This window comes from Thermobia domestica, chromosome 8, assembly GCF_964235325.1.
Source record: "Thermobia domestica chromosome 8, izTheDome1.hap1.1, whole genome shotgun sequence".
NCBI lineage: Eukaryota > Metazoa > Arthropoda > Insecta > Zygentoma > Lepismatidae > Thermobia > Thermobia domestica.
In genome coordinates, this window is record NC_137461.1 from 273,490,966 (window position 1) to 273,516,048 (window position 25,083).

At 37.9% G+C, this 25,083-nt stretch overlaps 2 protein-coding genes across 2 annotated transcripts in view; one reads left to right on the plus strand and one right to left on the minus strand.

The window, feature by feature from the left end:
• The window catches only part of LOC145693637 (pseudouridine-5'-phosphate glycosidase-like), a 116,445-nt gene extending 101,888 nt beyond the window's left edge, over positions 1 to 14,557 (minus strand). Inside the window, exons 1-2 of the mRNA XM_081769818.1 lie at positions 14,438 to 14,557; positions 5,549 to 5,782 (exon numbers count right to left, since the gene is read on the minus strand). Of these exons, the coding sequence (XP_081625944.1) occupies positions 5,549 to 5,782; positions 14,438 to 14,464 (261 nt within the window). The 5' untranslated portion in view covers positions 14,465 to 14,557. The remainder of the gene's footprint in view (positions 1 to 5,548; positions 5,783 to 14,437) is intronic.
• A 276-nt stretch (positions 14,558 to 14,833) lies between these two features.
• LOC145693638 (EF-hand domain-containing protein 1-like) overlaps positions 14,834 to 25,083 on the plus strand; it is a 64,647-nt gene continuing 54,397 nt past the window's right edge. The window contains exons 1-2 of the mRNA XM_081769819.1: positions 14,834 to 15,016; positions 20,347 to 20,489. Of these exons, the coding sequence (XP_081625945.1) occupies positions 14,969 to 15,016; positions 20,347 to 20,489 (191 nt within the window). The 5' untranslated portion in view covers positions 14,834 to 14,968. The remainder of the gene's footprint in view (positions 15,017 to 20,346; positions 20,490 to 25,083) is intronic.

Below are 25,083 nucleotides of genomic sequence, written 5' to 3' on the forward strand. Positions count from 1 at the left end.
TGGGAAATTCGACGAGGAAGGGGGGAAATGGGGTGGAAAATATTGATGATTCTTGACGTTAGATACTTCAAATTTGGTATTTGGGTTTCTCATTGAAAATAATTTGATACTTGTTAAAGTGCTTTTTGATATTTAAATTAGAAGGGGCAGGGAAGATGTAGAAAGTAAAAGAACGGGTGGTAATTGCAATTATTGCAATTAGTATAATAATATGCCTATATCTCGGAAACTTAAAGGGTTAGAAACATGGAATTTGGTATTTGGACTTCTCACTTAAAATAATTAGATACGTATTTGAACGTTTTTTATTTTTTTTTATGTGTGGCCTAGAAGGGAAGAAAAGGGGCGAGAAAAAAAATAAGTGGGGATTACAATTATTGTATTAATATGTTATATCCTTTAAGGTTAGAGACTTGAAATTTGGTATTTGCACTTCTCATTGAAAATAATTTGACATGTGTTTCAGTGTTTTTTGACGTTTTAGTAAAAAGGAAAAGAAAAGAGATGGAAAGGAAAGAGGGTGGGGATTGTAATTATTATAATAACGTCGATATCTGGGAACCTCTGAAGGTTAGGAGCATAGAATTTGGTATTTGGACTTTACATTTGAAATAATTAGGTATGTACTTAAGCGTTTTTTTTATGTATGTCTTAGAGGGGAAGTAAAGGGGCGGGGAGAAAAGACTTTTATATCTCGGAATCCTGGAATGTTAGAGAAATGAAACTTGTTATTTGAACAAAAATTCGTTATCTTGTGAAATGAAATGCTTGTGTTTTACATCCCACGTTTATGCCGGTTAGGCTAAAGGAGACGGTGATTATGAGAAATAAATGAAATGAAGAAAGTAGGCGGAAACGGGAAAATCCCGAGAAAACCCACGAGCACGGTGTTTGTCCACCACAAAGTCCACACGGTGCAAGCTGGGATCGAAACAGGGACCCCAAGCACCGGAGGTGAACGCTCTACCACTGAGCCACCGCGGCCCCTTAAAAATTCGTTATGTTTGCAGGCGTATGATGTGCGAGGCCGTAGACCGAGCAAATGTGTGGGCTGGGGGGAAAGCCCCCATGTACTCGCACTGAAATTCGGTATGTCTCGGGATACCGGAATGTTATTACATACAATTTGATATTTGAACTGAGATTCGGTATGGTTGTAGGTTTACGAGGTACGAGGTCATAGGCCGATCAAATGAGATATTAGAGGGTCTAAGGGCAAATCCCCAGACATTTCTTTTTAAATTGATTATGATTAGAGGCTTTTGTGGTGCGAGGCCCTAGTAACGGCATAGTAACCGGACTTAGGGGGCGGTTGGGGATGCTAGCAGTGAAAAATTACTTAGATGATCTGAAATTGCCACAAATTACTACTAAAGTACACTGTTAATGGTGGCGCTGGGTAGGGGCAAACGACTTTTCGCCCTCCCCCTGCATCCGCCTATGTGTTTACATGAATGATATAGCTCCTTATACAACCTATGCAGAGTTAATAGTAGTGGATTACTAATTACAAAGATACGTGTTACTGCTCGAGGCTCCATATGGTATTTTGTATACACATACAGTACATTAATACATTGATTTTGATACATTAATTGCCATTTAGAACTTCATCTCTACTACAATTCTTAATTCTAACTGGAGTGGTACGGTCACAGAGAAACGTATTTTTAAAGAAAGAAAAAAATGCTCATCAAGAGCAAGAAAAGGAAGTTGCTCCTTAATTTGATTTGATCTATATTTTATGGGCTGTTCTATTAGCAATGGCCTAGCCCATCACGACTAGGAAATGGCCTCATTCAGTGACCACAATAACTCAGAAAGAATTAGAAAAGTAAGCAGCCAGAATCTAATGAAGAAGCTTGGGCTTGAGACTAAGGTTTCATCCCAGCATTTGACTAGTGTTACAGAAAACAAAGGACAAATTTCCACCAGGACGACAGCTTTAAAAAAGATTTACTACCTTTTTGGTCAAGTATTTCCACTAGAATCTAATCTGACAATGAGATTGCTCTCACCTAACTCGACAGTTTTACTCAATCAAATTTGGAGTAATTGTGACATATTAAGGCACGAAAACCAAATATCAACAGAATGAAGGGAACGCAAGGCTGTCACACGATCAGATACCAAAAGTGTCTTAAAATCTTATTTTAAGCATAGGAATGAAAATCACTTTGTCAATAATTTCGAAAATTTTGCTGATTCGGAACACCCGAATTTTCTGACACGGAGTTTCGAATCCGGATCCAAGATCCGGTTTTTCGGGTCCAGATCCAAGATCCGAAATTTCGGATCCGGATCCAAGACCCGAAATTTCGGATCCGGATCCAAGATCCGTTTTTTCGGATCCGGATCCAAGATCCGGTTTTTAGGATCCGGATCCAAGATCCGTTTTTCGGATCCGGATCCAAGATCCGTTTTTCGGATCCGGATCCAAGATCCGTTTTTCGGATCCGGATCCAAGATTCGAAATCTCGGATCCGGATCCAGTGTCCGGATATCCGGACCCAAGTGGATCCGGATCCAAAAATATCCGGATCTGGCCATCCCTAGTTTGAGAACCACTGATATAGACTATAATGTATCTGACTTAGATTTGGTAATATCTCATTTTAATTTATATACTTCTACGAATGTCGTGCCTAATAGTTTTCATTACCCTATTGAAATTACGTTTCCTTTTTATCTTAATACTCCAATTGTTATTAATCCTCATTATGCATTTCATAAGGCCGATTATTTAGCCCTATATCGAGAACTTCCTGAAGCTGATTGGACTAATATTTTGTTGAATTCAGATCTTAATTCTGCTGTCACTGCTGTAGAAAATTTAATAAAATCCAGCATGTATAAGAATATACCTTTAAATAGACCTAAATCTAGGAAATATCCTTCTTGGCATTAAAAGAATTTGATTTCATTAATCAAAGCTACAGAAAATGCTCGTAAGAGATTTAAGCTTACTGGTTTAAATGAAGATTATAATGTCTTTGCCCGTATACGTAAACAATTTAATAATAATAAATCTGCCATTAGTAGCAGGCCATGTCCCGCAAAATTAGAAGCTTTCATACATTATCTGGTTTCCAGACATTTCGGTTTAGCCGTAACAGTCCCGGATTTACATCATTCCCCACCCCGACCTCCCAAAATGTTCAAAACTCCAGATGTCCCTGTCCCTTTTTTTTTTTTTTTTTCAAAAAGCTAACAACATTTATGCAATTAAAAAAAAAATATCAATACTCAACAGGAATAATTTATTCTGTCATGTCCATTTGGTGGGTGTCCATCTATCACTTCTAGTAAGAATATTGGAGGCTACATCTCCCACCTAATCCGCCAATTGAAACCGAAACTGATAAATCTATCACTGCTGATATGAATATTGAAGGTTCCATCTCCCACCTTATACGCTAATGAAACCGGGACTTATAAATCTACCACTTCCGGTATGAATATTGAAAAACAGCAACTACCAAACCCGCTACTGAAACCGGAACTAATAAATCTACACTTCCGGTATGAATATTGAAGGTTTCACCTATCCGCTATTGAAAATCAAATGAAATCTTTAAGTTTCACGTTACATAGTTATGCCGGCTAGGCTAAAAGAGACGATAATAACAAGAAATGAATGAAATGAAAAATGAAAGGAAATCTTTGAGTTTTACGTCCCACGGTTATGCCGGTTAGGCTAAAGGAGACGGTGATAATGAGTAATGAATGAAATGGTGGAATGAAGAAAGTGGGAGGAAACGGGAGAACCCCGAGAAAACCCACGCACACGGTGTTTGTCCACCATAAAGTTCACTTGGCGGGGGCTGGGATCAAACCCGGGACCCCAAGCACCAGAGGTGAACGCTCTACCACTGAGTCACCGCAGCCCCTTATCCGCTATTGAAACCAGAACTGATAAATCTATCACTTCTGATCAGGATGTCGGAACCCTACAATTTGGAAGTCAACCGTAGTTTCACAAAGTGAAACGAAACTTTTTTTTTCTATTTACAAATATTATACACTAGCACCAATTTCCCGCTTCGCTTGGTTAAATCAACAAAAAATAGTAATATGTTCTATGTTCCGTTAGTTAGTCACTTTTTGCTATTACTAAAACACTCTCTGATATCGGTTATTTTCGATGATTTTTATTTCTCTCCCCTCCCTTCCATATTGTGTGGCTTAATTTAGATGTAAACGGCATCGGAAGTATCACTGTTCATCATAGCGATCCCGTAAACGATGAATTTGGCACAAATATCGGTCATTTTAGATTATTTTTATATTTCTCCTCCCTCCCCTGCCCCATGGTAAGAGGCAAGGCATCGGAAGTGTCATTGTTCATGTCAGTGATACTGAAAACTATGGATTCGACACTAATATTGGTCGTATTTTTATTATATATATATATATATCCTCCTCCTCCTCCCCCAAGTTGGGGTGTTGAATTTGGATTTAAACAGCATCGGAAGTGTCATTGTTTATCTCAGCGACCCCGAAAACTATATATTCCACACTAATATCGGTTATTTTCTGTCATTTATAAATGTCCCTCCTTCTCCAACTCCCATACGTTGTACCGTCAAAGTAAAATAATAAAAGTCATTCCAGGCCCAAACCTCATCTATGTTGAAAACTTGATCGAGATCGGTCGGGTGGTTCAAGAGTTATTAAGTTTAATTTATATATATATATATATCCCTCCTTTCCCTCTCTACTATTTACCGTAAAACTAATATCACAAAAAAACATCTCATCTCCGAACCTCATCTATGTTGAAAATTTGATTGAGATCGGTCGGGTGGTTCAAGAGTGATGAAGTCACAAAGACAGTTGCTTTCATTTTCATTTTTTGCACATATATCTCTCCCCTCCCCCTCCCCTATATTGTACCGTCAAGTAAAATGACAAAAATCGTGCCAGGCTCGAACCTCATCTATGTTGAAAATCTGATCGAGATCGGTTAGGTGGTTCAAAATTTATTAAGATTTATTTATATCACCCCCTCCTCTCCCCTTACCCCTAGGTTCTGCCGTCAAGGTGAAATTATATATATATATATAGACTTTCCAGTCCCAAACCTCATCTATGTTAAAAATCTGATTGAGATCGGTCGGGTGGTTCAAGATTTATTAACTCATGAACATAGTCACTTTTATTTTTATTTACATTGATTTTTGTATATCTCCCCCTCCTCTCCCTCCCTACATTGCTCCATCAAAATGACATGATAGAAATCGTCCTAGGCCCGAACCTTATCTATGTTGAAAGTTTGATTGAGATCGGTCCAGTGGTTGAAGAGTTATTAAGTCTCATTTATTTTTTATCTCACCCACCTCCCCCTCCCCTAAGTTACACCATCAAAATGAATAGATAAAAACACTCCCAGGCCGGAACCTTATCAATGTTGAAAATTTGATCGAGATCGGTAGGGTGGTTCAAGAGATTAGGAGTCACAAACATAGTCACTTACAATTTTATAATATAGATTTTGCCGAACTCTCGTAACAAGCTACAAAGAAACTATAATTTCAATATAGTTTACCTGGTTCCTCACTGTATCTTCAACTTCCAACGCAGTTTGTAAGTTTTTAGGGTAAGGCATTCCATGAGTTATAATTGTTGATTCCAAAGCTACAACAGGTTTCTTACATTTCAAAGCATCAGCTACTACTGGCAGGACATCAATGCAGTTGCTGACCAGGTATCTTTTAGACAGGAGACTTACGGGTCGTCTGATGAATTTCAGCAGTTTGGATGGCATCTTACTACTCCAACACTGAAAATTAAAAGCATTACAATAGTACTATTATTTAAATGCAGCATTTTACAGGGTGTCTACTAAAATTCCAAAATGAAATTTCGTAACTTTTTCGTGACCTTTTCTTTACCAAATCACAAAATTTCCTAACGTTTTCAAGAGCGAATTTGCGTGCGAATTAGGCCGAATTTTCATCCATGCGACAGAAACGTAGTTTGCTTGCGATTTGGTAGCGTCTAAAGCCGACCATAGACATTTTTAGTAGTGAATTTTGACGTTTTATAGAACAAAATTTTCCAATCTGTACTTACATTTGTTCAGTTTTAAAAAAAATCGTGACCTAAAAGCTAAATTTCGTGACTTTCATGGCCATTTTCTGATTTCGTGACTTTTTCGTGACATTCGTGACTTTCGTGACCGATAGACACCCTGTTTTAGTACTATTTTCTTCACATCTATTAGTCCATATCAGGGTTCGAAAACTAGGATCTAGGAGCTAGTTCTAAAAACCAGGCTGCTAAACAATACAAATTTAATTTGATACATAAGCCTACATATTTTAGCATTTAATTATAATAACTGATATAAAAAGTACAGGCATTGCTCAGTCTATAGGTTATCCTTCAAAGATAAGAGTAATTGAAGTTAGTATAAATGAAGTTTTACAAAGCAGCAGTACGTGCTTTAAGTCTACAGCTGAGTGCAAAAATACTAACTGTCCACTGTTGTGAATAAATCAAAATTCCCTGATGAAGGGCCATTCATGTTAACGTCAAATGAAAATTGGAAACTTTGTACTTTATAAAGAATTTATTATAATTTGTTTGTAACCTATCGAAGAACAGAAAAATCAAAAAGTAGAAATCGCGAATACTAACGACAAAAAAAAAAAAAAAAAAAAAAAAAAAAAAGCTACATGCCTGACTTGTATTTCCAGTCACCTGGTATATTTCGAGATCTATTGAATTGAGTTGATTTTGAGTTTAGCGTTCCGTTCAGCAGCGAGATTATATGAGACGTGGACCTACTGATTAATGTGGAATCCGAACCATATGAGCTCCTGTCTGGAATTGAACCCGGATTTCCCACGCCAAAGATGTGTGTACACTAATCGCTTAGCCACGAAAGAGCCCTTCGAGATCTACTCTATACTATATTTTCTACATTATGTTTCATTTAGGATCTCCAGGAAACAGAGAACATACCACACCAGCCAATGTGATATCTTTTCTGCACGACAAAATGTAACTAAAACTCGCAAAACTAACTTACTTATCATCATCACACGAATGTTTCTGATCAAAAATACCAAGATGATGATCTACATACACTACCCCCGAAAAGTTTCCGGACAAACACGAAATAAAGAAAATTTCAAAATGTAACGTAAGAATGCATTACAATTTGCTCACAAATGAAAGGTGAAACGATTTAGAATCCGACCGGAGGAAATGTCTTAGCCTGTTGTGGATGAATTAAGAAAAATAAACTTAAATATCCCGCCGTTGTGATGGTGCATTACGTACGCGTGCGATACAAAACGGCCATTACACTGCAAATTGAAGGTCGAACACACAATAAATGCCTCATAGGTGTCTCTCAAGCTGCTCTGTCTACTTTACTTCTCTCTCAGATCTCACTGTTGGGAGTTGTCTATTGCACGCTAATTGTTGTGTGTGTTGAAGTGAGATGTAAAGTGTTCCCTATTAGTCAGCATAATGCCCCGTACGAAAAGGGAATTGGGTATTGAAACGAAAGCAAAAACAGTTACTTTACGAGAAGAAAGCTATACAATACGGGAAATAGCCGCAAAAGTGAAAATACCCCATACTACAGTTAATGATACTTTAAACCGATTTGCTGAGCAGGGGAAAATCGCTCTCGAACAAGATCTGGAAGACTTAGAGCTACTACTGCAAGAGAGGATAAGTACATTATAGTGACAAGCAAACGCAACAGGTTGAAAACAGTGCCCAAAATACAAGCTGAAATGCACGATACTCGCGAAAAACCGATCAGCTATGAAACTGTTCGAATGAGGTTAGTTAATGGGGGACTAAACGGTCGTGTAGCAACTAGGAAACCGCTCTTATGCCCTCAAAACAAAAAAGAAGAGATTGTTGTGGGCAAGAAAATTTGCAAGCTGGGGACCGGAGCAGTGGAACAAGTGCTTATTTACTGATGAATCAAAGTTTGAGCTCTTCAGTCATAGACGCAGGGTTTTCGTGCGTCGCTCCAAGGGCGAAAGACTGCTTCCGTCGTGTATTTTGCCAACGGTAAAACACGGGCTTGGTTCTGTGATGGTGTGGGGTTGCTTTGGTAACAATCAAGTGGGCGATTTAGTGCAAATACAGGGTGCAATGCAGAAAGAACAGTGCCATCAGACTTTGATCAGACACGCAGTGCCTTCTGGGAAGAGGCTCATTGGTCGTGGGTTCATCATGCAGCAAGACCCAAAACACACATCTCGACTTTGTAGAGGGTATTTGTCAGCAAAAGAGCAACAGGGAGATCTCAAGAATATGGTGTGGCCCCCACAATCACCGGATTGTAATCCAGTTGCGCTACTGTGGGATGAGCTTGATAGGGCAGTTCGAAAGATGCGTCCCTCTAGCGAGAAATAGTTATTTAAGTGTCTTCGCAAAGCCTGGGTAGCAATCAAGCCCGAAACTCTACAGAAACTAATACGGCGAATGCCCAAAGTCTGTGAAGCTGTTATCACAGCACGTGGAGGCTACTTTGATGAATCAAAGATTTAAATTTTTGACAAAACAAAGGTCCATTTCTGTTATTTTTTTGTATTTTCTTTTCAAATACATATTGTAGATTCCAGATAAAAATCAATTCCATTGATATGTCTTTGCTTTTTCTCGAATACACGTAAAGTACACATAAACCTACTTTGTACGGAAACTTTTCGGGGGTAGTGTATATCTAAAAATTCAAAGGGTAACTAAGCCAGGAAGCGAACCCGTGTCTTCGGATTCATGCCGGGGCGGTAGCCACTAGACTATCCAGTCCGTTCTTCGACCAGCCACATTCTGCACTCTGGAGGTAAGTGCTCAAGCATTCAGTGCAGAAGTTACCAAAATTCACACTTGACATTTCTCAGCCGGGTCATTCCATATGAACTCAACCAATGTATTTTTAAACAAAGTTTCGGTGAATATGTTTCTTTACTCAAACTGTGAATACCATATAAATATTTCACGTATGTACTGTTTTTGTGAAGCAACTGTTATAAAATACAAAATTTAAGTGGCATAGGCCATAATTACATTGTTCAGCAACTGCTTGAACAAAAATTATTGTAGAATCTGAACTACTGCACTTAGAAACGTGAGTCTTGTGTCCCAATACTCGTTGATTATTGCAGATTTTCGAACTTCTAATACTGTGAGATATGTTACCATTTAAAAATCATATATTACTACGTGAAATTTTAATAACAAATATATTCCTCATTTTAAGCGCTCGTTGTATCTTGAAAATTCCTCACATTTGCACATTTCCTACCTAATGTTATGAAATCTCGGTTTCGATATCTCGTGGGAAACTCACCTCAGCAACACAACACAAATATGCATTAAGGTCACGTGTCTAACATTACGAACTTTAAACACGTCAAGCGAACACGCTCGGGTACCCAGTCAGTAAGATGACAATGTGTTGTTGTACGAAAATATACCACGGAAAACACAAAATTGCAATTTTTTTTTTTTTTTTTTCAACGAACTCAAACTGGGATTTTCTGTATAGCAAGTCGCAAAATTATCAACAGTGCATTTAAGTCAAGAATGACAAATACACGCACCATTCGCCGTTGGTTTGCCAAATTTCGTTTCTGTCTCACATAATTGCAATACATCGTCCTGGATTGATTCCCACTGAAAAAATAAGTGGTTCAGATTCTACGTAAAGCCGAGGTCCATTTACACGTATTCTCGATGCAGAAACAGGCGTTGAACTCCAAATCAACTAATCTACTCACTCCGATTTCCACACTTCCCAGTGTAATACGAGACGAATCCAAGGGTGCAGGGCTCTACACCATGACTATGTAGCCACAAAGAGCAGCACTCGCATTACACGACGTCCTGGTGTGCCCGAAGGTTTGACATTTAAAACGCAGGGAACTGGAAATATAGGGACGGACCATATGTCCATAATAACCAGGCACCTATTCCGAAAGTGCAGGAAAACTGAAAGTAAGAATTAGCGACTGAGTAGCAACGAGTTTATCTGACTTCTTTTAGTTTTGACGCGAGCTACCTCTACAACATGTTGGTCAGCCAGCTCTGATTTAATGTCCTTCTCGGTGGCGTTTAAGAAATCCTAACATGATATTTACACCGAGAGAGACCACCGACACGTTCATACTGGTCCACTATTAGTCAATTTGAGTAGCTTCGCTGTTACTTCTGGTCGACAGTTTGCACCAATAAAGTGCCATTCCGCAACATCTTGATATCTCTAACCTGTCCGGTGTTATAAGTAATAACTTTATTAATGAGTAAAGGGGATAAGCTCTTAATAGCACTTAGACGGTTAACTTCAGCATTGGTACTATCAGCATCTTTAATTACATGATATCGGACTACATGCATCACAATACTTGTCTTTTCCACACTATCTACTCCATAAGAGTTTGTCTCACTCTCATTTGGTTTAGGCTTTTTACGAGAGGATCAGCCCGGACTTGATTTTAAAGTTTTAGTGACAGTACCCATAGTAAGTTGGAACTAAATATACATTTATATCGAGAAAATGTGTGCGAACACCGCAACTTCAACCGGGGCGTTTGCGCTACTCCCCTAGCTATCCCATAACCACGCCCTCACTGTACGATCAGCGTGGGGACGATGTGGTCAAGGGGAATGGGGGTGCAGGAATACAATTTCCATCGACAATTCTGCCCCATGGCCCCGGAAAAAATAAATTGGAACTAAAAGAAACAACCATTAGCCCACAACAGAACAAAGTGTGCGGATTGCTTATCTTTCTGTGCTTTTACTATTTTTAACTTTTTTTTACGTTTTAATAGTATATATATATATATATATATATATATATATATATATATATATATATATATATATATATATATAAAGACTTGGACACTAGACAACACGAACACTGGACGCACACAACAGCCAACCGGGATGGATGGACGTCAACCCCGGATGTAGAAAGACGTCCACGGACCATCTACTTCTCAAGACTCCCACCAACCATTTAGGGCACCACTCTATACGTCTCCCAAATCATAAATCCAATTATTGGAAACAGGCCATAGCGAGGTTGGCATCAAAAGAAAGTAGTCCACATCCGAGGCTTATTTTTTGTACTTTGCTCAATTGCAGGTTTTAAATGCTGGGTGAGCGCCCCGACGCAACTCCCAACCTAAAGGACCAGTGTCTGATTGCAGTTTCGAAGAACTGGGCGATGGAGGAGCCGGGTATTTTTAACGTGGGTAACTGTAATAGTATTGCCTTGTTGCAGTATTGAAATTTATAATTTCTTGCTTTTGTTACAGCAACCATATTATAGGATTCACGTGGTTTGATCTTGATCGAGTATTTGAAACGTGGCCATTCTGTAACTTCCCATCGCTGATCAGGTTACGTGAACCTATCCGACGAAAACGCCCTGGCTAAACTAAGTGAAGGTGTTAACTTCCTGCATAGCAATGCCAGGCTCTATGCTGTTCGCCACACTCAAACACTGCTGTAACTGAGAAGTGCAGAACCCCCCTATAGCCCAGATTTGGCCCCTAGTGACTATTTCCTTTTTCCGGCATTGAAGAAGGAGACCCTCTCCGAAACGAGGTTCGCTTCACAGACTGGTATGAGAAAACACCTGCTGAGAACTGACTGAATGGGCAGAGACGTGATTTCTACAAGTAGGCTTAGAAAGGCTGGTCCAGTGTTCTGATAAATGTCTGAATCTGTTTGGTGGTTACGTGGAAAACTGATCGGGACATATGTCGCTTCTTTCCCGTTTGTATTTCTTCTCCCTCAGCTTTAAAAACTTTTTTTTGGATGTACCCTCGTATATACAGCCTTCAGGATTCTATTCTCCCCAATGGGTCACTTAGCAAACCCTCTCCTGCACGCATCCTAGAAAAATAGATAACAGTTTTTGCACAGAAACCGCCTTTACCGCATTATGCTTATGTCGAAGCCAGCACTGAGGACTGGAACCTTGTATATAGGCGTATAATACAATTTTGGGAGATATTAATAACAGATTTAATCGAATTCAAATAACAGTTTTGGTACTGCTGCACAATAACCAGCCATAAAAATGGTAATTTTACGGCTAAAATGAGTGAGTGGATATCAAAGAGAATTGTCTAAGATATTATTTTTTTTGTTAGAGCATTTTTGCATAATGCTAGAAACCAGTATTTTATGTTTACGAGTCTAATATTACTAATGTTAAACTATCACAAGAGCCATACTAAAGGTGAAAAGACTGAGTGTATATTGAACATGAATAACATACTAATTTCCTCCAGCGAAGTATTTCTGCACGGCGTGGGAAGCCTGTATTTTATGTTTACAAGTATAAAAATACTAGTGTGAAACTGTTACAAGTGCTCTAGTTACTTTATGCGATATAAGATGCTTTTACACTATCCTCGTTTCAATGCATTCACTACAACGGTGACGCGCCTGCTTCCTATGGACGCACCCTTGCGCGGGACCCCAGTTGCGCTCCTGCCCTGACTCTCTTCTAGTGGCCACTTAGCACAAGTTGTTTTGTTTTCTGCGTTTTTATGGCGTGTGTCATGACTCGAATTGACATCCTAACGGAAAGTACATCAGTTTGCACGTATTTTATGAATCTGTACGCAATTATTTGAGCATGTGCCAGGGTAATAACTGTTCAAAACGACATATCATTGTAGCAAGAAAAGTGATTTTTTAAAAAGAAATCTGACGGCATATTCTGCACCTGCACCGTAATTTTGTATTGGTAGCCCTATTTAGAAGCTGAACCATACTGGTGATACATTATAGCCCTTTTTTCAATGTGCAGTTAAAAAAGAACTTCCGGTGGTATGGTGGCACACTTTTGTGAAATTTACGAAAGAAATATGAATTTTGATTTTTAGTGTTGTCTTCAAATATCAGCGAAAATTTAAGCAGAAGTTTGAATTACCGGACATTGGAACGCATAAAACGTTAGAATTTTAAGGATCTCTTACATCTACAATAAGGTAGAAATACGAAATGCAAAGCTAGCTCTATAAAAAAAGCCATGATGGAGGGCTGTGAAGGCAGTAAAAAATAATCGAAGAAATGTCACAAAGTTGTGCTATACGCAAAGCATTTGTTTTTATACCATATAAATTGACCTGCAATTATCCTCGTTTAGGCGTATACCTATCCTAGATGTACCGTCTGCTCCCTACAGACACACCCGTTGCTAAAGCTTGGGACCCTCTGCTGCGTCCCTCCAATGACCTCGTTAGATACCATTCGTGCTTTTCAGTGGAGACCTAGCACGAGTTGGTTTGAGTGTTAACATTAATTAGTCTTATGCACTGTAGCCTTTATGCCATATGTACACACCCTGTATTTATACTCAGCCCTCCAGAATTGAATCTGCACAGATTACTGCAACTCATTCCTTAACATTTTCTACGATAGTAGGAATGCATTTTCTGTTTCAAGAATTTCATATTCCAGTGAAATATAATATAGTCATATTTCATGTATGACACCTTAAAAATGGGACAGCATGAAACTTCCTGTGCATCATTTGAAATATTACTATTATACATTTGATATGTGTTAATTTATTTTGATCCAACTATTCGATGAAAAAATGGGCCAATTTTAGGAAATTTACCCAGGTCAACTGAAGAATTTATTTGTGAGGAAGAATGAGTAGAAGTCAGATAAAGGGAATAGTAAAAGCTAAGAAAGTGATGTTGTAAGCGGCACTGTGGATCTGGATGGCATGTTTCACGGAGAGATACACTTGTTAAGATATAGTGACGCGAAAGGCAGTGTGGAAATGGTGCGTGTATGTCAAGGGTGTGACATATCATGTGTGAGTTACATAGAACTATTAAAAATTAACTAGCGACAGTTAAGAAACTCATGTACACGATTTTCATCTTCAAATTACAAACCTCAATTTTGAAGGCAAGTGACTTCTAACAGCAATGTATTTCTGTACAGTATACAGAAGTTGTAGTTTATGTTTACAAGTTAAGCGTTATTAGTATGAAACCATGACAAATGCTATTGAAATTTTTGATTTGCAAAGCCCACATGTTCTCACTACCCTCACTTATGCATATACCCACCGTCACTGACGCGCCTGCTTCCTTCGGACGCACCGTGCTACCGTAACAGCCCACCAGCGTCGCCCTGCCCTCGCACGGTTAGCATTCGTGCTTTATAGTGACCACCTAGCACAGGTTGGTTTGTTTCTTGTCCCTAACTTACTGTAACGTAATTTAACGTAACTTAATCTAATCTAACCGAATTTTCGTACTTTTCTTCGATTACCAAAATCGCCCGTTTAATGTCATGAAAACTCCTCATGTATTATTCTTACGGCTAATTATATTATGAATAATTAAACATTAAAATAATTATTCTCTCATTGTTAAATGATATACAGTATTCTTTCACCCCACGCAACGATACTCACCGAATACGTACACCGCGTTTTGTACATAAAGATCAAGCACTTTATTAATAAAAATTTTAACAATCCCGCACACACTTCGATTCACGAACACAACCAAAATTGAACGACGGAAAGGAAAACGCATCAACGTAGTCAGTTGTTTCCACGATTGCCATAGCTATTAGAGAGTACTGGAATCTTTTCATAATTAATTTGTTACTAAAGTATTTCTTCACTAAATAATCTTCAATAAGTTCTTTATATTTACGTAGCTATTGTATATAACTATTATATTTCTTAAAAGTTTATTCATAATTTTTAAATATAATGAAAGAAACGTTTATAAATACTGTTCCAACAAAATTTCTCATACTTTCATTAGACACTTAACGCTGTGAAGTGAGGTGTTTGACGTTGCTTGGAAACCAATAAGTAAACAGTTTTGAAGTAGCGCGAGTAGTCAAGTTATCAAACGAATGTGCATGTAAATTACACCTGAACCTAAAAGTGTCTGCGTTTCCTAAAGCTTTGTTGTGAATTAACTATTTTCTGATGGAAGGTCTTCCTTTTTTGCCAGGATACGAATTTAAAGACTTAACAGTAAGAAAGAAAATGTGTTTAATATTTTTCACTTATGATTATGAAGTATACTTAACTTAATTTGGAAGTAGTTTCAAATGATAACGCACTAGTTTTGTGTTTATTTTAAATAAGATATATATTATTTTACTAATGTAACAACACTTGTGTTAATACTGTGGTTGGGTAAACATTACAATACACGCTGCAGCTGCGCATCTGCAAGTAGAGCTGTTATAAGAGGTAGAGGATATAATAGAGTGCGGTTAGTTTAGGGAAGTTTCGACACATTTTGTTGAAATTAACCGAGTTATAAAGGTAACTAAGAAAGTTTTGTTGCTTTGTCACTCACTACCTTCGAACATCGCTTTGTTACCTAAGACGTACCTGGACGATCAAAAATTATCCACATCAGCATCAACGACCTACTGCCAACGATCTGGAATGCTATGGATTCCATCGCGGTAGAATTTGGTCGGCCGTGATACGAAGAAAGTGCATTTTGACCTCTACTAGAAATTTGGACTGGCGTCCTCCAAGGAATGGAACAGGTAATAATCGGACGGTGCAATGTCAGGATCCAATAGTGTTTTCCGTCCAAGGCGTAGAATGATGTCCCGGGTCATCCTAGCCACATGGGGCTTAGCGTTGTCTAATAGGTGGACCCCGTTCCGATTCAGAATTGCTGGCTCCAGAGTTTTGAGTTTTTCTTGAACACGGCTCAACTGCTGACAGTACACAGTTTCATTGATGATCTGACCAGTTGGTAGCAGTTCTCGATCCATGATGCCGCGAGCACTCCACCAAACACACAGGAGGACCTTCTTCTAGTGCAGTGCTGGTTTCGAATGTTTTGCAGCCAGTTCATGGGATGCTTTGTGGTGGACAAACACCGTGTGCGTGGATTTTCTCGTGGTTCTCCCGTTTCCTCCCACTTACTTCATTCCACCATTTCATTTCTTACTCATCATCACCGTCTCCTTTAGCCTAACCGGCATAAGCGCGGGACGTAAAACTCAAAGATTTCATTTCATTTCAGTTCAGTTCATGGGATGCTAACCAATGATGACGGCGCCGTGGAGCTTCGTACAGGACCCACTTCTCATCTCATGTCAACAGCCTGTCCAGAAATGGTTCCTTAGACGAGATAGCAAAGAAACACAGGTGTCTGCTCGCATTGCCTTCTGGCCCGGAGACATATCATGTGGGACCTATCGCGATCGCCCCAACTTGTAGTGCTTCCCAAGTTGATGGAGGTGCTGTCGAATGGTTTCTCCACTCGCACTGAATTGTAGTCCCAGTTCCTTCCCCACATGTTTGGCTACTGTTCGCCTAAGATCTTCGTTTTATACATGTGTTGGTCTCCCGGCACGTGGTGCGTCTTCGAGTGTTTCGTCATCGTCCTTTGACTTTTTAAACCACCGTTGCACTGTCCGCGAAGTTACAATACCCTCACCAAAGGTCTGGCATATCTTCCGCCCCGCTGTAGCAGTGTTTGACCCCAGTTTGAACTCACACAGCATTCATGCCCTTATGACGCTCTATGCAGGTCCCATTTTCACTTTGTCCTTACGCAAATTCACGGTGTAACTGAACTGCCACAATCAGGTGGTATGTTGGATATACCCACACCAACAACTAACCTTCGCCTTATCTCCATTCGCATTCAATCCACGGTGTGAGGGTCAATTGGACAGTGACCTTCATAACAAGGGACAGAACTTTCTTGGTTACCTTTATAATTCCTCGTGTCTGCATAACGATACAAACTGCAGCGGGCATTGTAAATTTTACACTGTTACTTTATAAATGTTAATTAGTATATCATTTTCGTTAAAAAAAAATCCTGGTATTACTTTGCCATATTGATATACAATAGATAAGCGCAGGCGCGAAGAAAATATGGGGGGAGGGCTCTCGACTTGCCCATGAAGCAGATTGTTCGTGTTGAGATACAAGACGAAATCAAGGTTACTAGAGAGAAAGGTTGAGCTATAAGTGGAGACGCTTTATTCCTCGCTTTGCGTGACATTATCATCATGAAACAGGTGAGATGTTGAAGATAAAACGCAAACATAACATTTTTTTTCTTTCGTAATTTTGTAGTCGCAACTATCTCTCATACCACTGGTTCTCAACCGATGTCACGACACACTATAGTGTGTCACACAATCGCCTAAGGTGTCGCGAAATTTTAGATTTTGAAAATCATGAAGATTTAACAATAATTAGTTAAAATCGAGACAGTCTGTACCAGTCAGCACTTTAGGATAGCAATAATAGTCAGTGCTATATAGATTCATTACTAAAACTAATTGGTTTCATTATTATAATAGATATTATTATTATTATTATTATTATTATTATTATTATTATTATTATTATTATTATTATTATTTACATTAAAATATCAAACAACTGTATTGAAATGTTCTGGACATTCAGTAGTGTGTGCCGTTAGTAAAAAAAGGTTGAGAACCACTGTCCTATACACAAACTATAAATAAATAAATCAAGTCAGCAATAAATAAATGCTTTCTTAATGCGATTTACATTACTAAATATTAACAATATGTATTAATACTGCATAATCACTTATTTCTTTTGTAATGATACTACTTTACCGTGAAATACTTTACCGTGTACTTGATCCGGAATCGAAATCACATTAATATATGTTCAGGTCAGGTGCAGGGGTAAAAGTGAGGGGGAACGCGGGGGTATGCCGTCCCACCTCGAAAAATATGTACGCCGTCCCTCCAGTTACTAAAAAGAAAATTACAACGGGCAAAGATAGGCAGGGAGAACGGTGTGACGTCATGGTGCTACCTACCTTTTCAGATCTACTTTTACCCCTGGTCAGGATAGTATTTATTGTTTAGGTAAACGTTCTTTACCTAAACAGAAAAGAAAAAAAGTAATATCAGCTTCACAGTCTCACAGATTGATTGGATTCTACTCCCTTTCTTTTTCTTTTTTTGCCTCATCACTTTATCTGATTGGGATAAAATGTGAGGGGGATAGGGGGCGCAGAAATATTTCTGGCCTAGTGTATCAAAATGCCTAGAGCTGATCCTGATAATAATACCCCAGTAAATATTTAATTAAGGGATTATTATTAATAATAATGTTAATATAGTGACATAGACGCACTAACGGGGTCTACCAGGTACGAATCCATCAAAAAGATTCGAAATTATTTTTAAATAATATACGGTACTTGTGTTTTACCTGCACCTGAGGCGCGCTCACGAGAGGGTCTATCAAGTCCGGATTTTCGACTTTGGACTCCCCACCAACAAGAATTTCTGAGTCGGCGTTTAGGGTTGCCAGATTTGTAAAATCAAAAAGGAAGACACTTTGATTTTTTTTTAAATCACTAAAAAGATGCTTTTACCGAAACTTAAGTTTGCTTACAGATTATATCAAACAGCACATTAAAAAAAAGAAAGAAAAAAAGAAAAAAGAAAAATATAGAAATTAATACATTATTAAAGTAAATAATACAAAAAGTACAACTACAAAATGATGACTGACTAGAGCCTTTCTATTTGATATGTGCCTCTTCTGGCGCTGCAGTCGATGTGTGCTTTCTCGTACCTCACTCAAAAGAGAAGGGAGAAGTTGTTAGGGCTGAGATCTTTCAATTGTTAGATGCGGAAGCGTTGCCACAATGAATTATTTCACGGACTTCATTGTCCTCTATCTTGTTAGCCATTCTAAATAGCCCACGACCAAACGATTGAATGAGAAATTGGCAATACAGCTGAGGTCATTCACTTCTTTTCCGTAAGCAAAGGGAGAATTTCCTCCGTCAGAGGATGGCGGGGATGGGGCCGAAGTATAGTTCGCATACTTTCCGAGGGCATAGCACTGATGCTAGTTTGAGGGAAATTTCTCGCAGCGTAGGGTGATTTAGCAAAGAATTTTTTAAAGAAGGAAAAAGGGTGATTTTATGAATATGAAATAAAATATAGGGAAATTCAGCTTTTCAACTGTATGACAAAAGAAGGTGTCTTTCAGAATCCCACACACAAAGTGGCAAACTTTTTTCCCGCAAGCCCTCCGCTGCCTGGCTTGAGAATGTTATTATACAAGATACCATTGAAGTAATGACAGAAGATCAAAAGCACAAATGTATGTTGCAGAGATATGAGCACAGTATTATAACCGAATACGTAATAATGCTCTCTTTAAACAAAATGTCTTAACAAAACAACCGTAATATAAAGAATAGCTGCGAACTGTAAGAGAGAATTTTAGTTAAGATACGCAGCTCGCCAAATTCTAGTTCGTGTCTTACATACTCCCATTTAAGTACCTTCTCACCTCACGTTGTCTTTGAGTGTTCATTATTAAAACTCTACCCTGTACTAATTATTCTCCAGACTTTCATACGAAATAAGTGAGATTTGATTGTTTGATAGAAAAGTTACTAAATGTTTTGTTTTATTTCATAATGAAACTTACATGACAAAATTACTTGACGCGTATGATATGTAACATAGGTGGATGTGATGATCTTCCACTCTTCCTCCCCAATTACAGAGCCACACACACACACACAAACACACAATAAAAGCTCTGCACACCGAACCCCAGGGTAATGGATTCGATGTATTTTGTTGCACAAAATCCAAATTTCGAAACCCCAGAAAGATCGATCGTGTCAATTTTTTGTTATAGGCGAAAAACTTCAGTGATTTTGGATAGTTCGATGTATTTTGTTCCACAGAATCCAAATTTCGGAACCCCAAAATGATTGACCGTCTCAATTCATTTTTATGGGTGAAAAACTTAAACGATTTTGGATAAGAATAATTCATGTAACATAGCCATACAATAAACAAAATTTCTGTACAGCGGACCCCAGGGTAATGGATTCGATGTATTTTGTTGCACAAAATCCAAATTTCGAAACCCCAGAAAGATCGATCGTGTCAATTTTTTGTTATAGGCGAAAAACTTCAGTGATTTTAGATAGTTCGATGTATTTTGTTCCACAGAATCCAAATTTCGAAACCCCAGAAAGATCGATCGTGTCAATTTTTTGTTATAGGCGAAAAACTTCAGTGATTTTAGATAGTTCGATGTATTTTGTTCCACAGAATCCAAATTTCGAAACCCCAGAAAGATCGATCGTGTCAATTTTTTTAAATTTTTTTATGGGCAAAAAACTAGCGATTTTGGATAGAGAGGATACCCGTAACACACACATACAAAAAAAAAAAAAGTTCTAAGCAAAAAGGTTTAAAGAAAAGGGGTTGAAAAGTACTGTATTAGATACTATCTGATATATATAATGCATAAATTCTTGTTGTTTATTTATTTATTTATTTATTTATTTTCAGCAAACTAGGTTTCACCGCCATCAACTGTTTGACTTCTGGAATGGAGTCCCTATCCCTCGACAGGTTGAGACAAGTGTTGGAGGAAAACCTCTTCCAGCAGCGGTACAGCAGAAAAGCTCTGGATGTACCCTCGAACCTTTAAGGTCAGTTATTACAATATTAACCCAAGAAATACTAAGAAGGGAAGGGTAAACTTTGCTGCACATTCAGTTTTCAATTTTTTAGATGATAAATTGTTTTCTAAGTAATCTTTTACATTGTTTGTTTGAATTAATGTTCACTTTTGGTAGTTTTATGATATACATAATATTATTTATTTTATTTTTATATAAAAAGATCACTTGGTGCTGACTGATTTTGATCCCCTTTTTGGCGCTATGTATAACCCATTCTTGTTTTCCTCATTTTTCGTTTCAGTTTTCTTTTTTGACCATAACTTACATTTTTTTTTAAGTATTACTTCTGCTTACCGTATTAAATGAACACTGAAGCTAACAAGATCATTTTCTAGTGTTTAGTGATTTTATTAATTTTGATTTTATTAGTTTTGTCCTTTCTTGAATGATGTTTTCATACTATATATGTAATAAAATTCTGTATAATGATATATATATTCGGAATAGTCTGTTTCGCCGGTAGGTGGCTCTGAAGGAAAAAAGCAGCAAAGTCGTAAACAATAAAAAGAAGAATGTGGAATATTTTCTGATCTTTTATTATTCTGTTGTGATCCGGTGCCGATTTCTTGATGTTGCCGCGTTTGTCGCTGATAAAATTAAAATATAATCAAGTACGGAAACTTCCTCAGAGCATATCTTTAATATGCTACTCTTTCTTTCATGGTATCATCTGCGCTTCAGTCCGAGACAGAGAACAGTAGCACCTGCTAGCGGATAAGAGAAGCATTAAAATATACCGCAATAGCAATGCGAACAATTATCCTCTATATGTCAAACTTTACAAGTCGCGAAGAGCATTGAGAAGGTGAAATACATTCCAAATACGTGGGATGTTCAGTAAAGATTTTCCCTGATTCACTTACCGTTGACTGAAGTAGACGAAATTTGGTACAAACATTAGTCTTTCTCTACATAAAAACCTCCAATAGCAACGCTGTTTTCTTATCACTTTATGCACTTGTGGAGACCTTGTTTGTAGAAGTCCGCAGATTGTTGCAGAAATCATGACTTGACCTTGGAAATAAACTTTACATTGTCTTTGTAATGCTTTCCCTTCAAAAATTGACTACGTGGTTAGGAAAATGAAAATCAGATGGTATAAAGTCAGGTAAGTACAGGAATTAGGGTAGGATTGCATACCCGTAGTTTCATGTTTCTGTGTGGATCAGGTGCAAGTTCTGAACTGAAACGTTGTCTTGAAGGATACGGACATCTTTGGTCAGCATTCCACGCCTCGTGGTTCTGATGGAATCCCGTAATTTCTGCAGCAGTGAAGCGTAGTATGTTCCTGTAATTGTGGTACTTTTCTCCAGGAAATCCATAATCACTACTCCATACTAATCCCCTCCCCCCAAAATTACTGTCAGCATGATCTTACCCGCTGAGAGTTGATCACGGACTTCCGTTGGAGTTGGTGAGTAGCCATTGCTTTGTCTGGACCTTAGCCCCTGGGTCATAGCGATGGGTTCACATTTCATCCTGAGTTATTTGGTTTATAAAAAACGTCTTCGTAGTTTTTGTGGTACACAGGGGCGGCTCTAGGATATTTTATATCCTAGGTCAATAAACATGTCTGCGCTCCCATAATCTTCTTATTCCCAAACTCAAACCAAAGTGGAGACTTGTCACCCTTCATATTTTCACCACATCATCACATTGTTACCATTTGTTTAAGCATTAAATAAAATAAAACTTACTCCCAATGCCTCTCTCTATGGTATTAATAAGTAATCTATAAGCCAATTATTTTTTTAAAAAAATAAAAAACATTTTTATAGTTGTGGCATTCGTATGAAATTTTACTAATATAATCACGGGCAACAGGAAATTAAAGTTTGATTATAGTGTAACCCATGTCGATGTCCATTGTAAATATAAAACAAAAGATGATTAAGATAAAGCAAAGATGAATTTTCTTAATTCATTTTTAGTTATTTTGAATTTGTGTAATTTTTCTGTCAAAAGCTGAGTAACTTAAAAAATGTGCATGACAGTTGTTATCTGATTATATAAATTTGATGCTCTGTGAAAGAAGGACCTTTGAATAATCGACAATCTAGGGCGGGAAAGGCGGAAGATATGGGTATTTGGTGCTACACAGGTAGGAATCTGAAGGGATAATTTTTGAAGTAGGGCTTCAGACCTTCAGTTTCCATTGATTACCTTATGTAGAAATTTTAGGTCAAAGCCATTTCTGCGAGCATCCGAAGTCTGGATATTCAGGTAATGCAGATCTTCTTTAGTCATGTAATGAACAGTGGAAACACAGAGACGTACTATGACCAGATAGATGTTCCTCAGCTCCATATAGGTGACCAGTAATCGATCTTGGATGATCCCGCTTTTCATTGACTTCCTCTTCCTAAATGTGTAGGGCACTATCGCACGTACGTTTTGGCTTATGTTGATAAACCGCACGTTAAAAAAAAAAAAAAAAATGCCCGCCTTTAAATGTTTCCGCCCTAGGCAGCCGCCTAGCTTGTCTATATGGACGAGCCGGTCCTGGTGGTACAGGGTCAATAGTTCCTGGGAGCAAGTGATCGTTCCTGCTTTGGGAAAGATGTCAGTAGCCGGAGAACCCATCGAACAGACACCTTATGCATGTACATATACTCATGGATTTTTTTTCACTCACCTGCCTTTATCTTGACATCTTCAGCTAGTTGTCGAATGGCTGTGATGTTTTTCCGAACTTGTAATAATTTTAACATGAACAGCTTCAAGACGATTATATTTCTTGTTTTTGTGAAGGCTAGAGTTATAAGCTTATCAACAAGCATTCATATAGTGTGGTTCATTAAGCGCCTCATGCTAAACTTATTATTCTAGAAGTTCAAAAAAAAGTATAAACTGGCAGAAAATCAACAACCATACATTATTTGCGGGGTTCTTGATGTGACTTGCTATGCTTTTTAATGTGCATCTTACAGAGATGTAACATCTACTGTTTGAATTTCATGTTCATATAATATACGAGGGCCAGTCGCAAAGTTTCTGAAATGTTGTTATAGTTTTGACATTTGTGATACAATTACAATGAATGTTACACAGTACAGTCCTTAAATTTCCTATTATAAATAGTAGCAAACCCGCACGTCCTATGCAAGCGCAGGACACTATTGTTGTCTGAATGATTGAATATGATACAAGATTTAAAATATTTATGGCTAGCAAAGTAGTTTTAATAACACGTTAATAATATCCTCAATTAAGAATTTCTCGATAATTACTCGAATTTAAGACCTCCTCGAATCTATATGAATATAATGGAAATCCAATTCTAATCTATTCTTAAACTGGGTAGTGTATTTTTCTGCTTTTCAGAACAATTGCTGCAACTCTGATGTCAATGAATTCTCGGAATCACAATAGAGATTCTCTATTATGTTATATTAAGTTTTTTTTATGCATCAATAATCTGATTCGCTTGGTTAAATTAAGAAAAAGTAGTAATATATTCCGTTAGTCAGTCACTTTTTACTATTACTAAAGCTCTCTTTGATATTGGCCATTTTCGGTGATTTTAATACATCCCTCTCTCCTCCCCATGTTAGGGCACGGGATGATAAAAATTATCCCAGTCCCAAATGTCATGCATGTTGAAAATTTGATCGAGATCGATTGGGCGGTTCAAGAGTTATAAGTTTTATATATATATATATATATATATATATATATATACAGTATATATCTCCTCCCCTTCTCCTACCCTAAGTTCTACCGTCAAAGGGATATGATAAAAACCACCCCAGACCCGAACCTCATCTATGTTGGTAATTTGATTAAGATCGGTTCGGTGGTTTAAGCGTGATGAACTCACAAAAACAGTCACTTTTATTTTTATTTTTTTACATATATCCCCCCTTCCCCTCCCCTACATTGTACCATCAAAGTAAAATGACGAAAACACTCCAGGTCCGAACTTTATCTATGTTGAAAGTTTGATTAAGATCGATCGGGTGGTTCAAGGGTTATTAAGTTTTATTCATTTTCATATATTTACTCTCCTCTCCTCTCCTCTCTGAAGTTCCATCATCAAAATTAAATAATAAAAAAACTTCCCAGGTTCGAACTTCATCTATGTTGAAAATTTGATTGAGATCGATCGGGTGATTCAAGAGTTATTAACTTACGAACATGGTCACTTTTATTTTTATATTTATTGATTTTTGTATTTCTCCCCCTCCTCTCCATCTCATACGTTGTTCCGTCAAAGTGAAATGGTAAAATCCATCCCAGGCACGAACGTCATCTATGTTGAAAATTTGATCGAGAGTGGTTGTTTGGTTCAATAGTTATTAAGTTTTATTTATTTCTTTATAATTCCCCCCTCCTCCACTTCCCCTAAGTTCTACAGTCAAAGTGAATAGCTAAAACACTCCCAGGCCAGAACTGCTGCTACTTCAAAAATTTGATCGAGATCGGTCGGGCGGTTCAAGAAATTAAGAGTCACAAACATAGTCACTTTCAATTTGGATCTGAAGTTTTTTGTTCACAGACTCCGCTATTAATATATAGATGACAAATGTGAACAGGTCATGACAGTCAGTTTACAAGTACT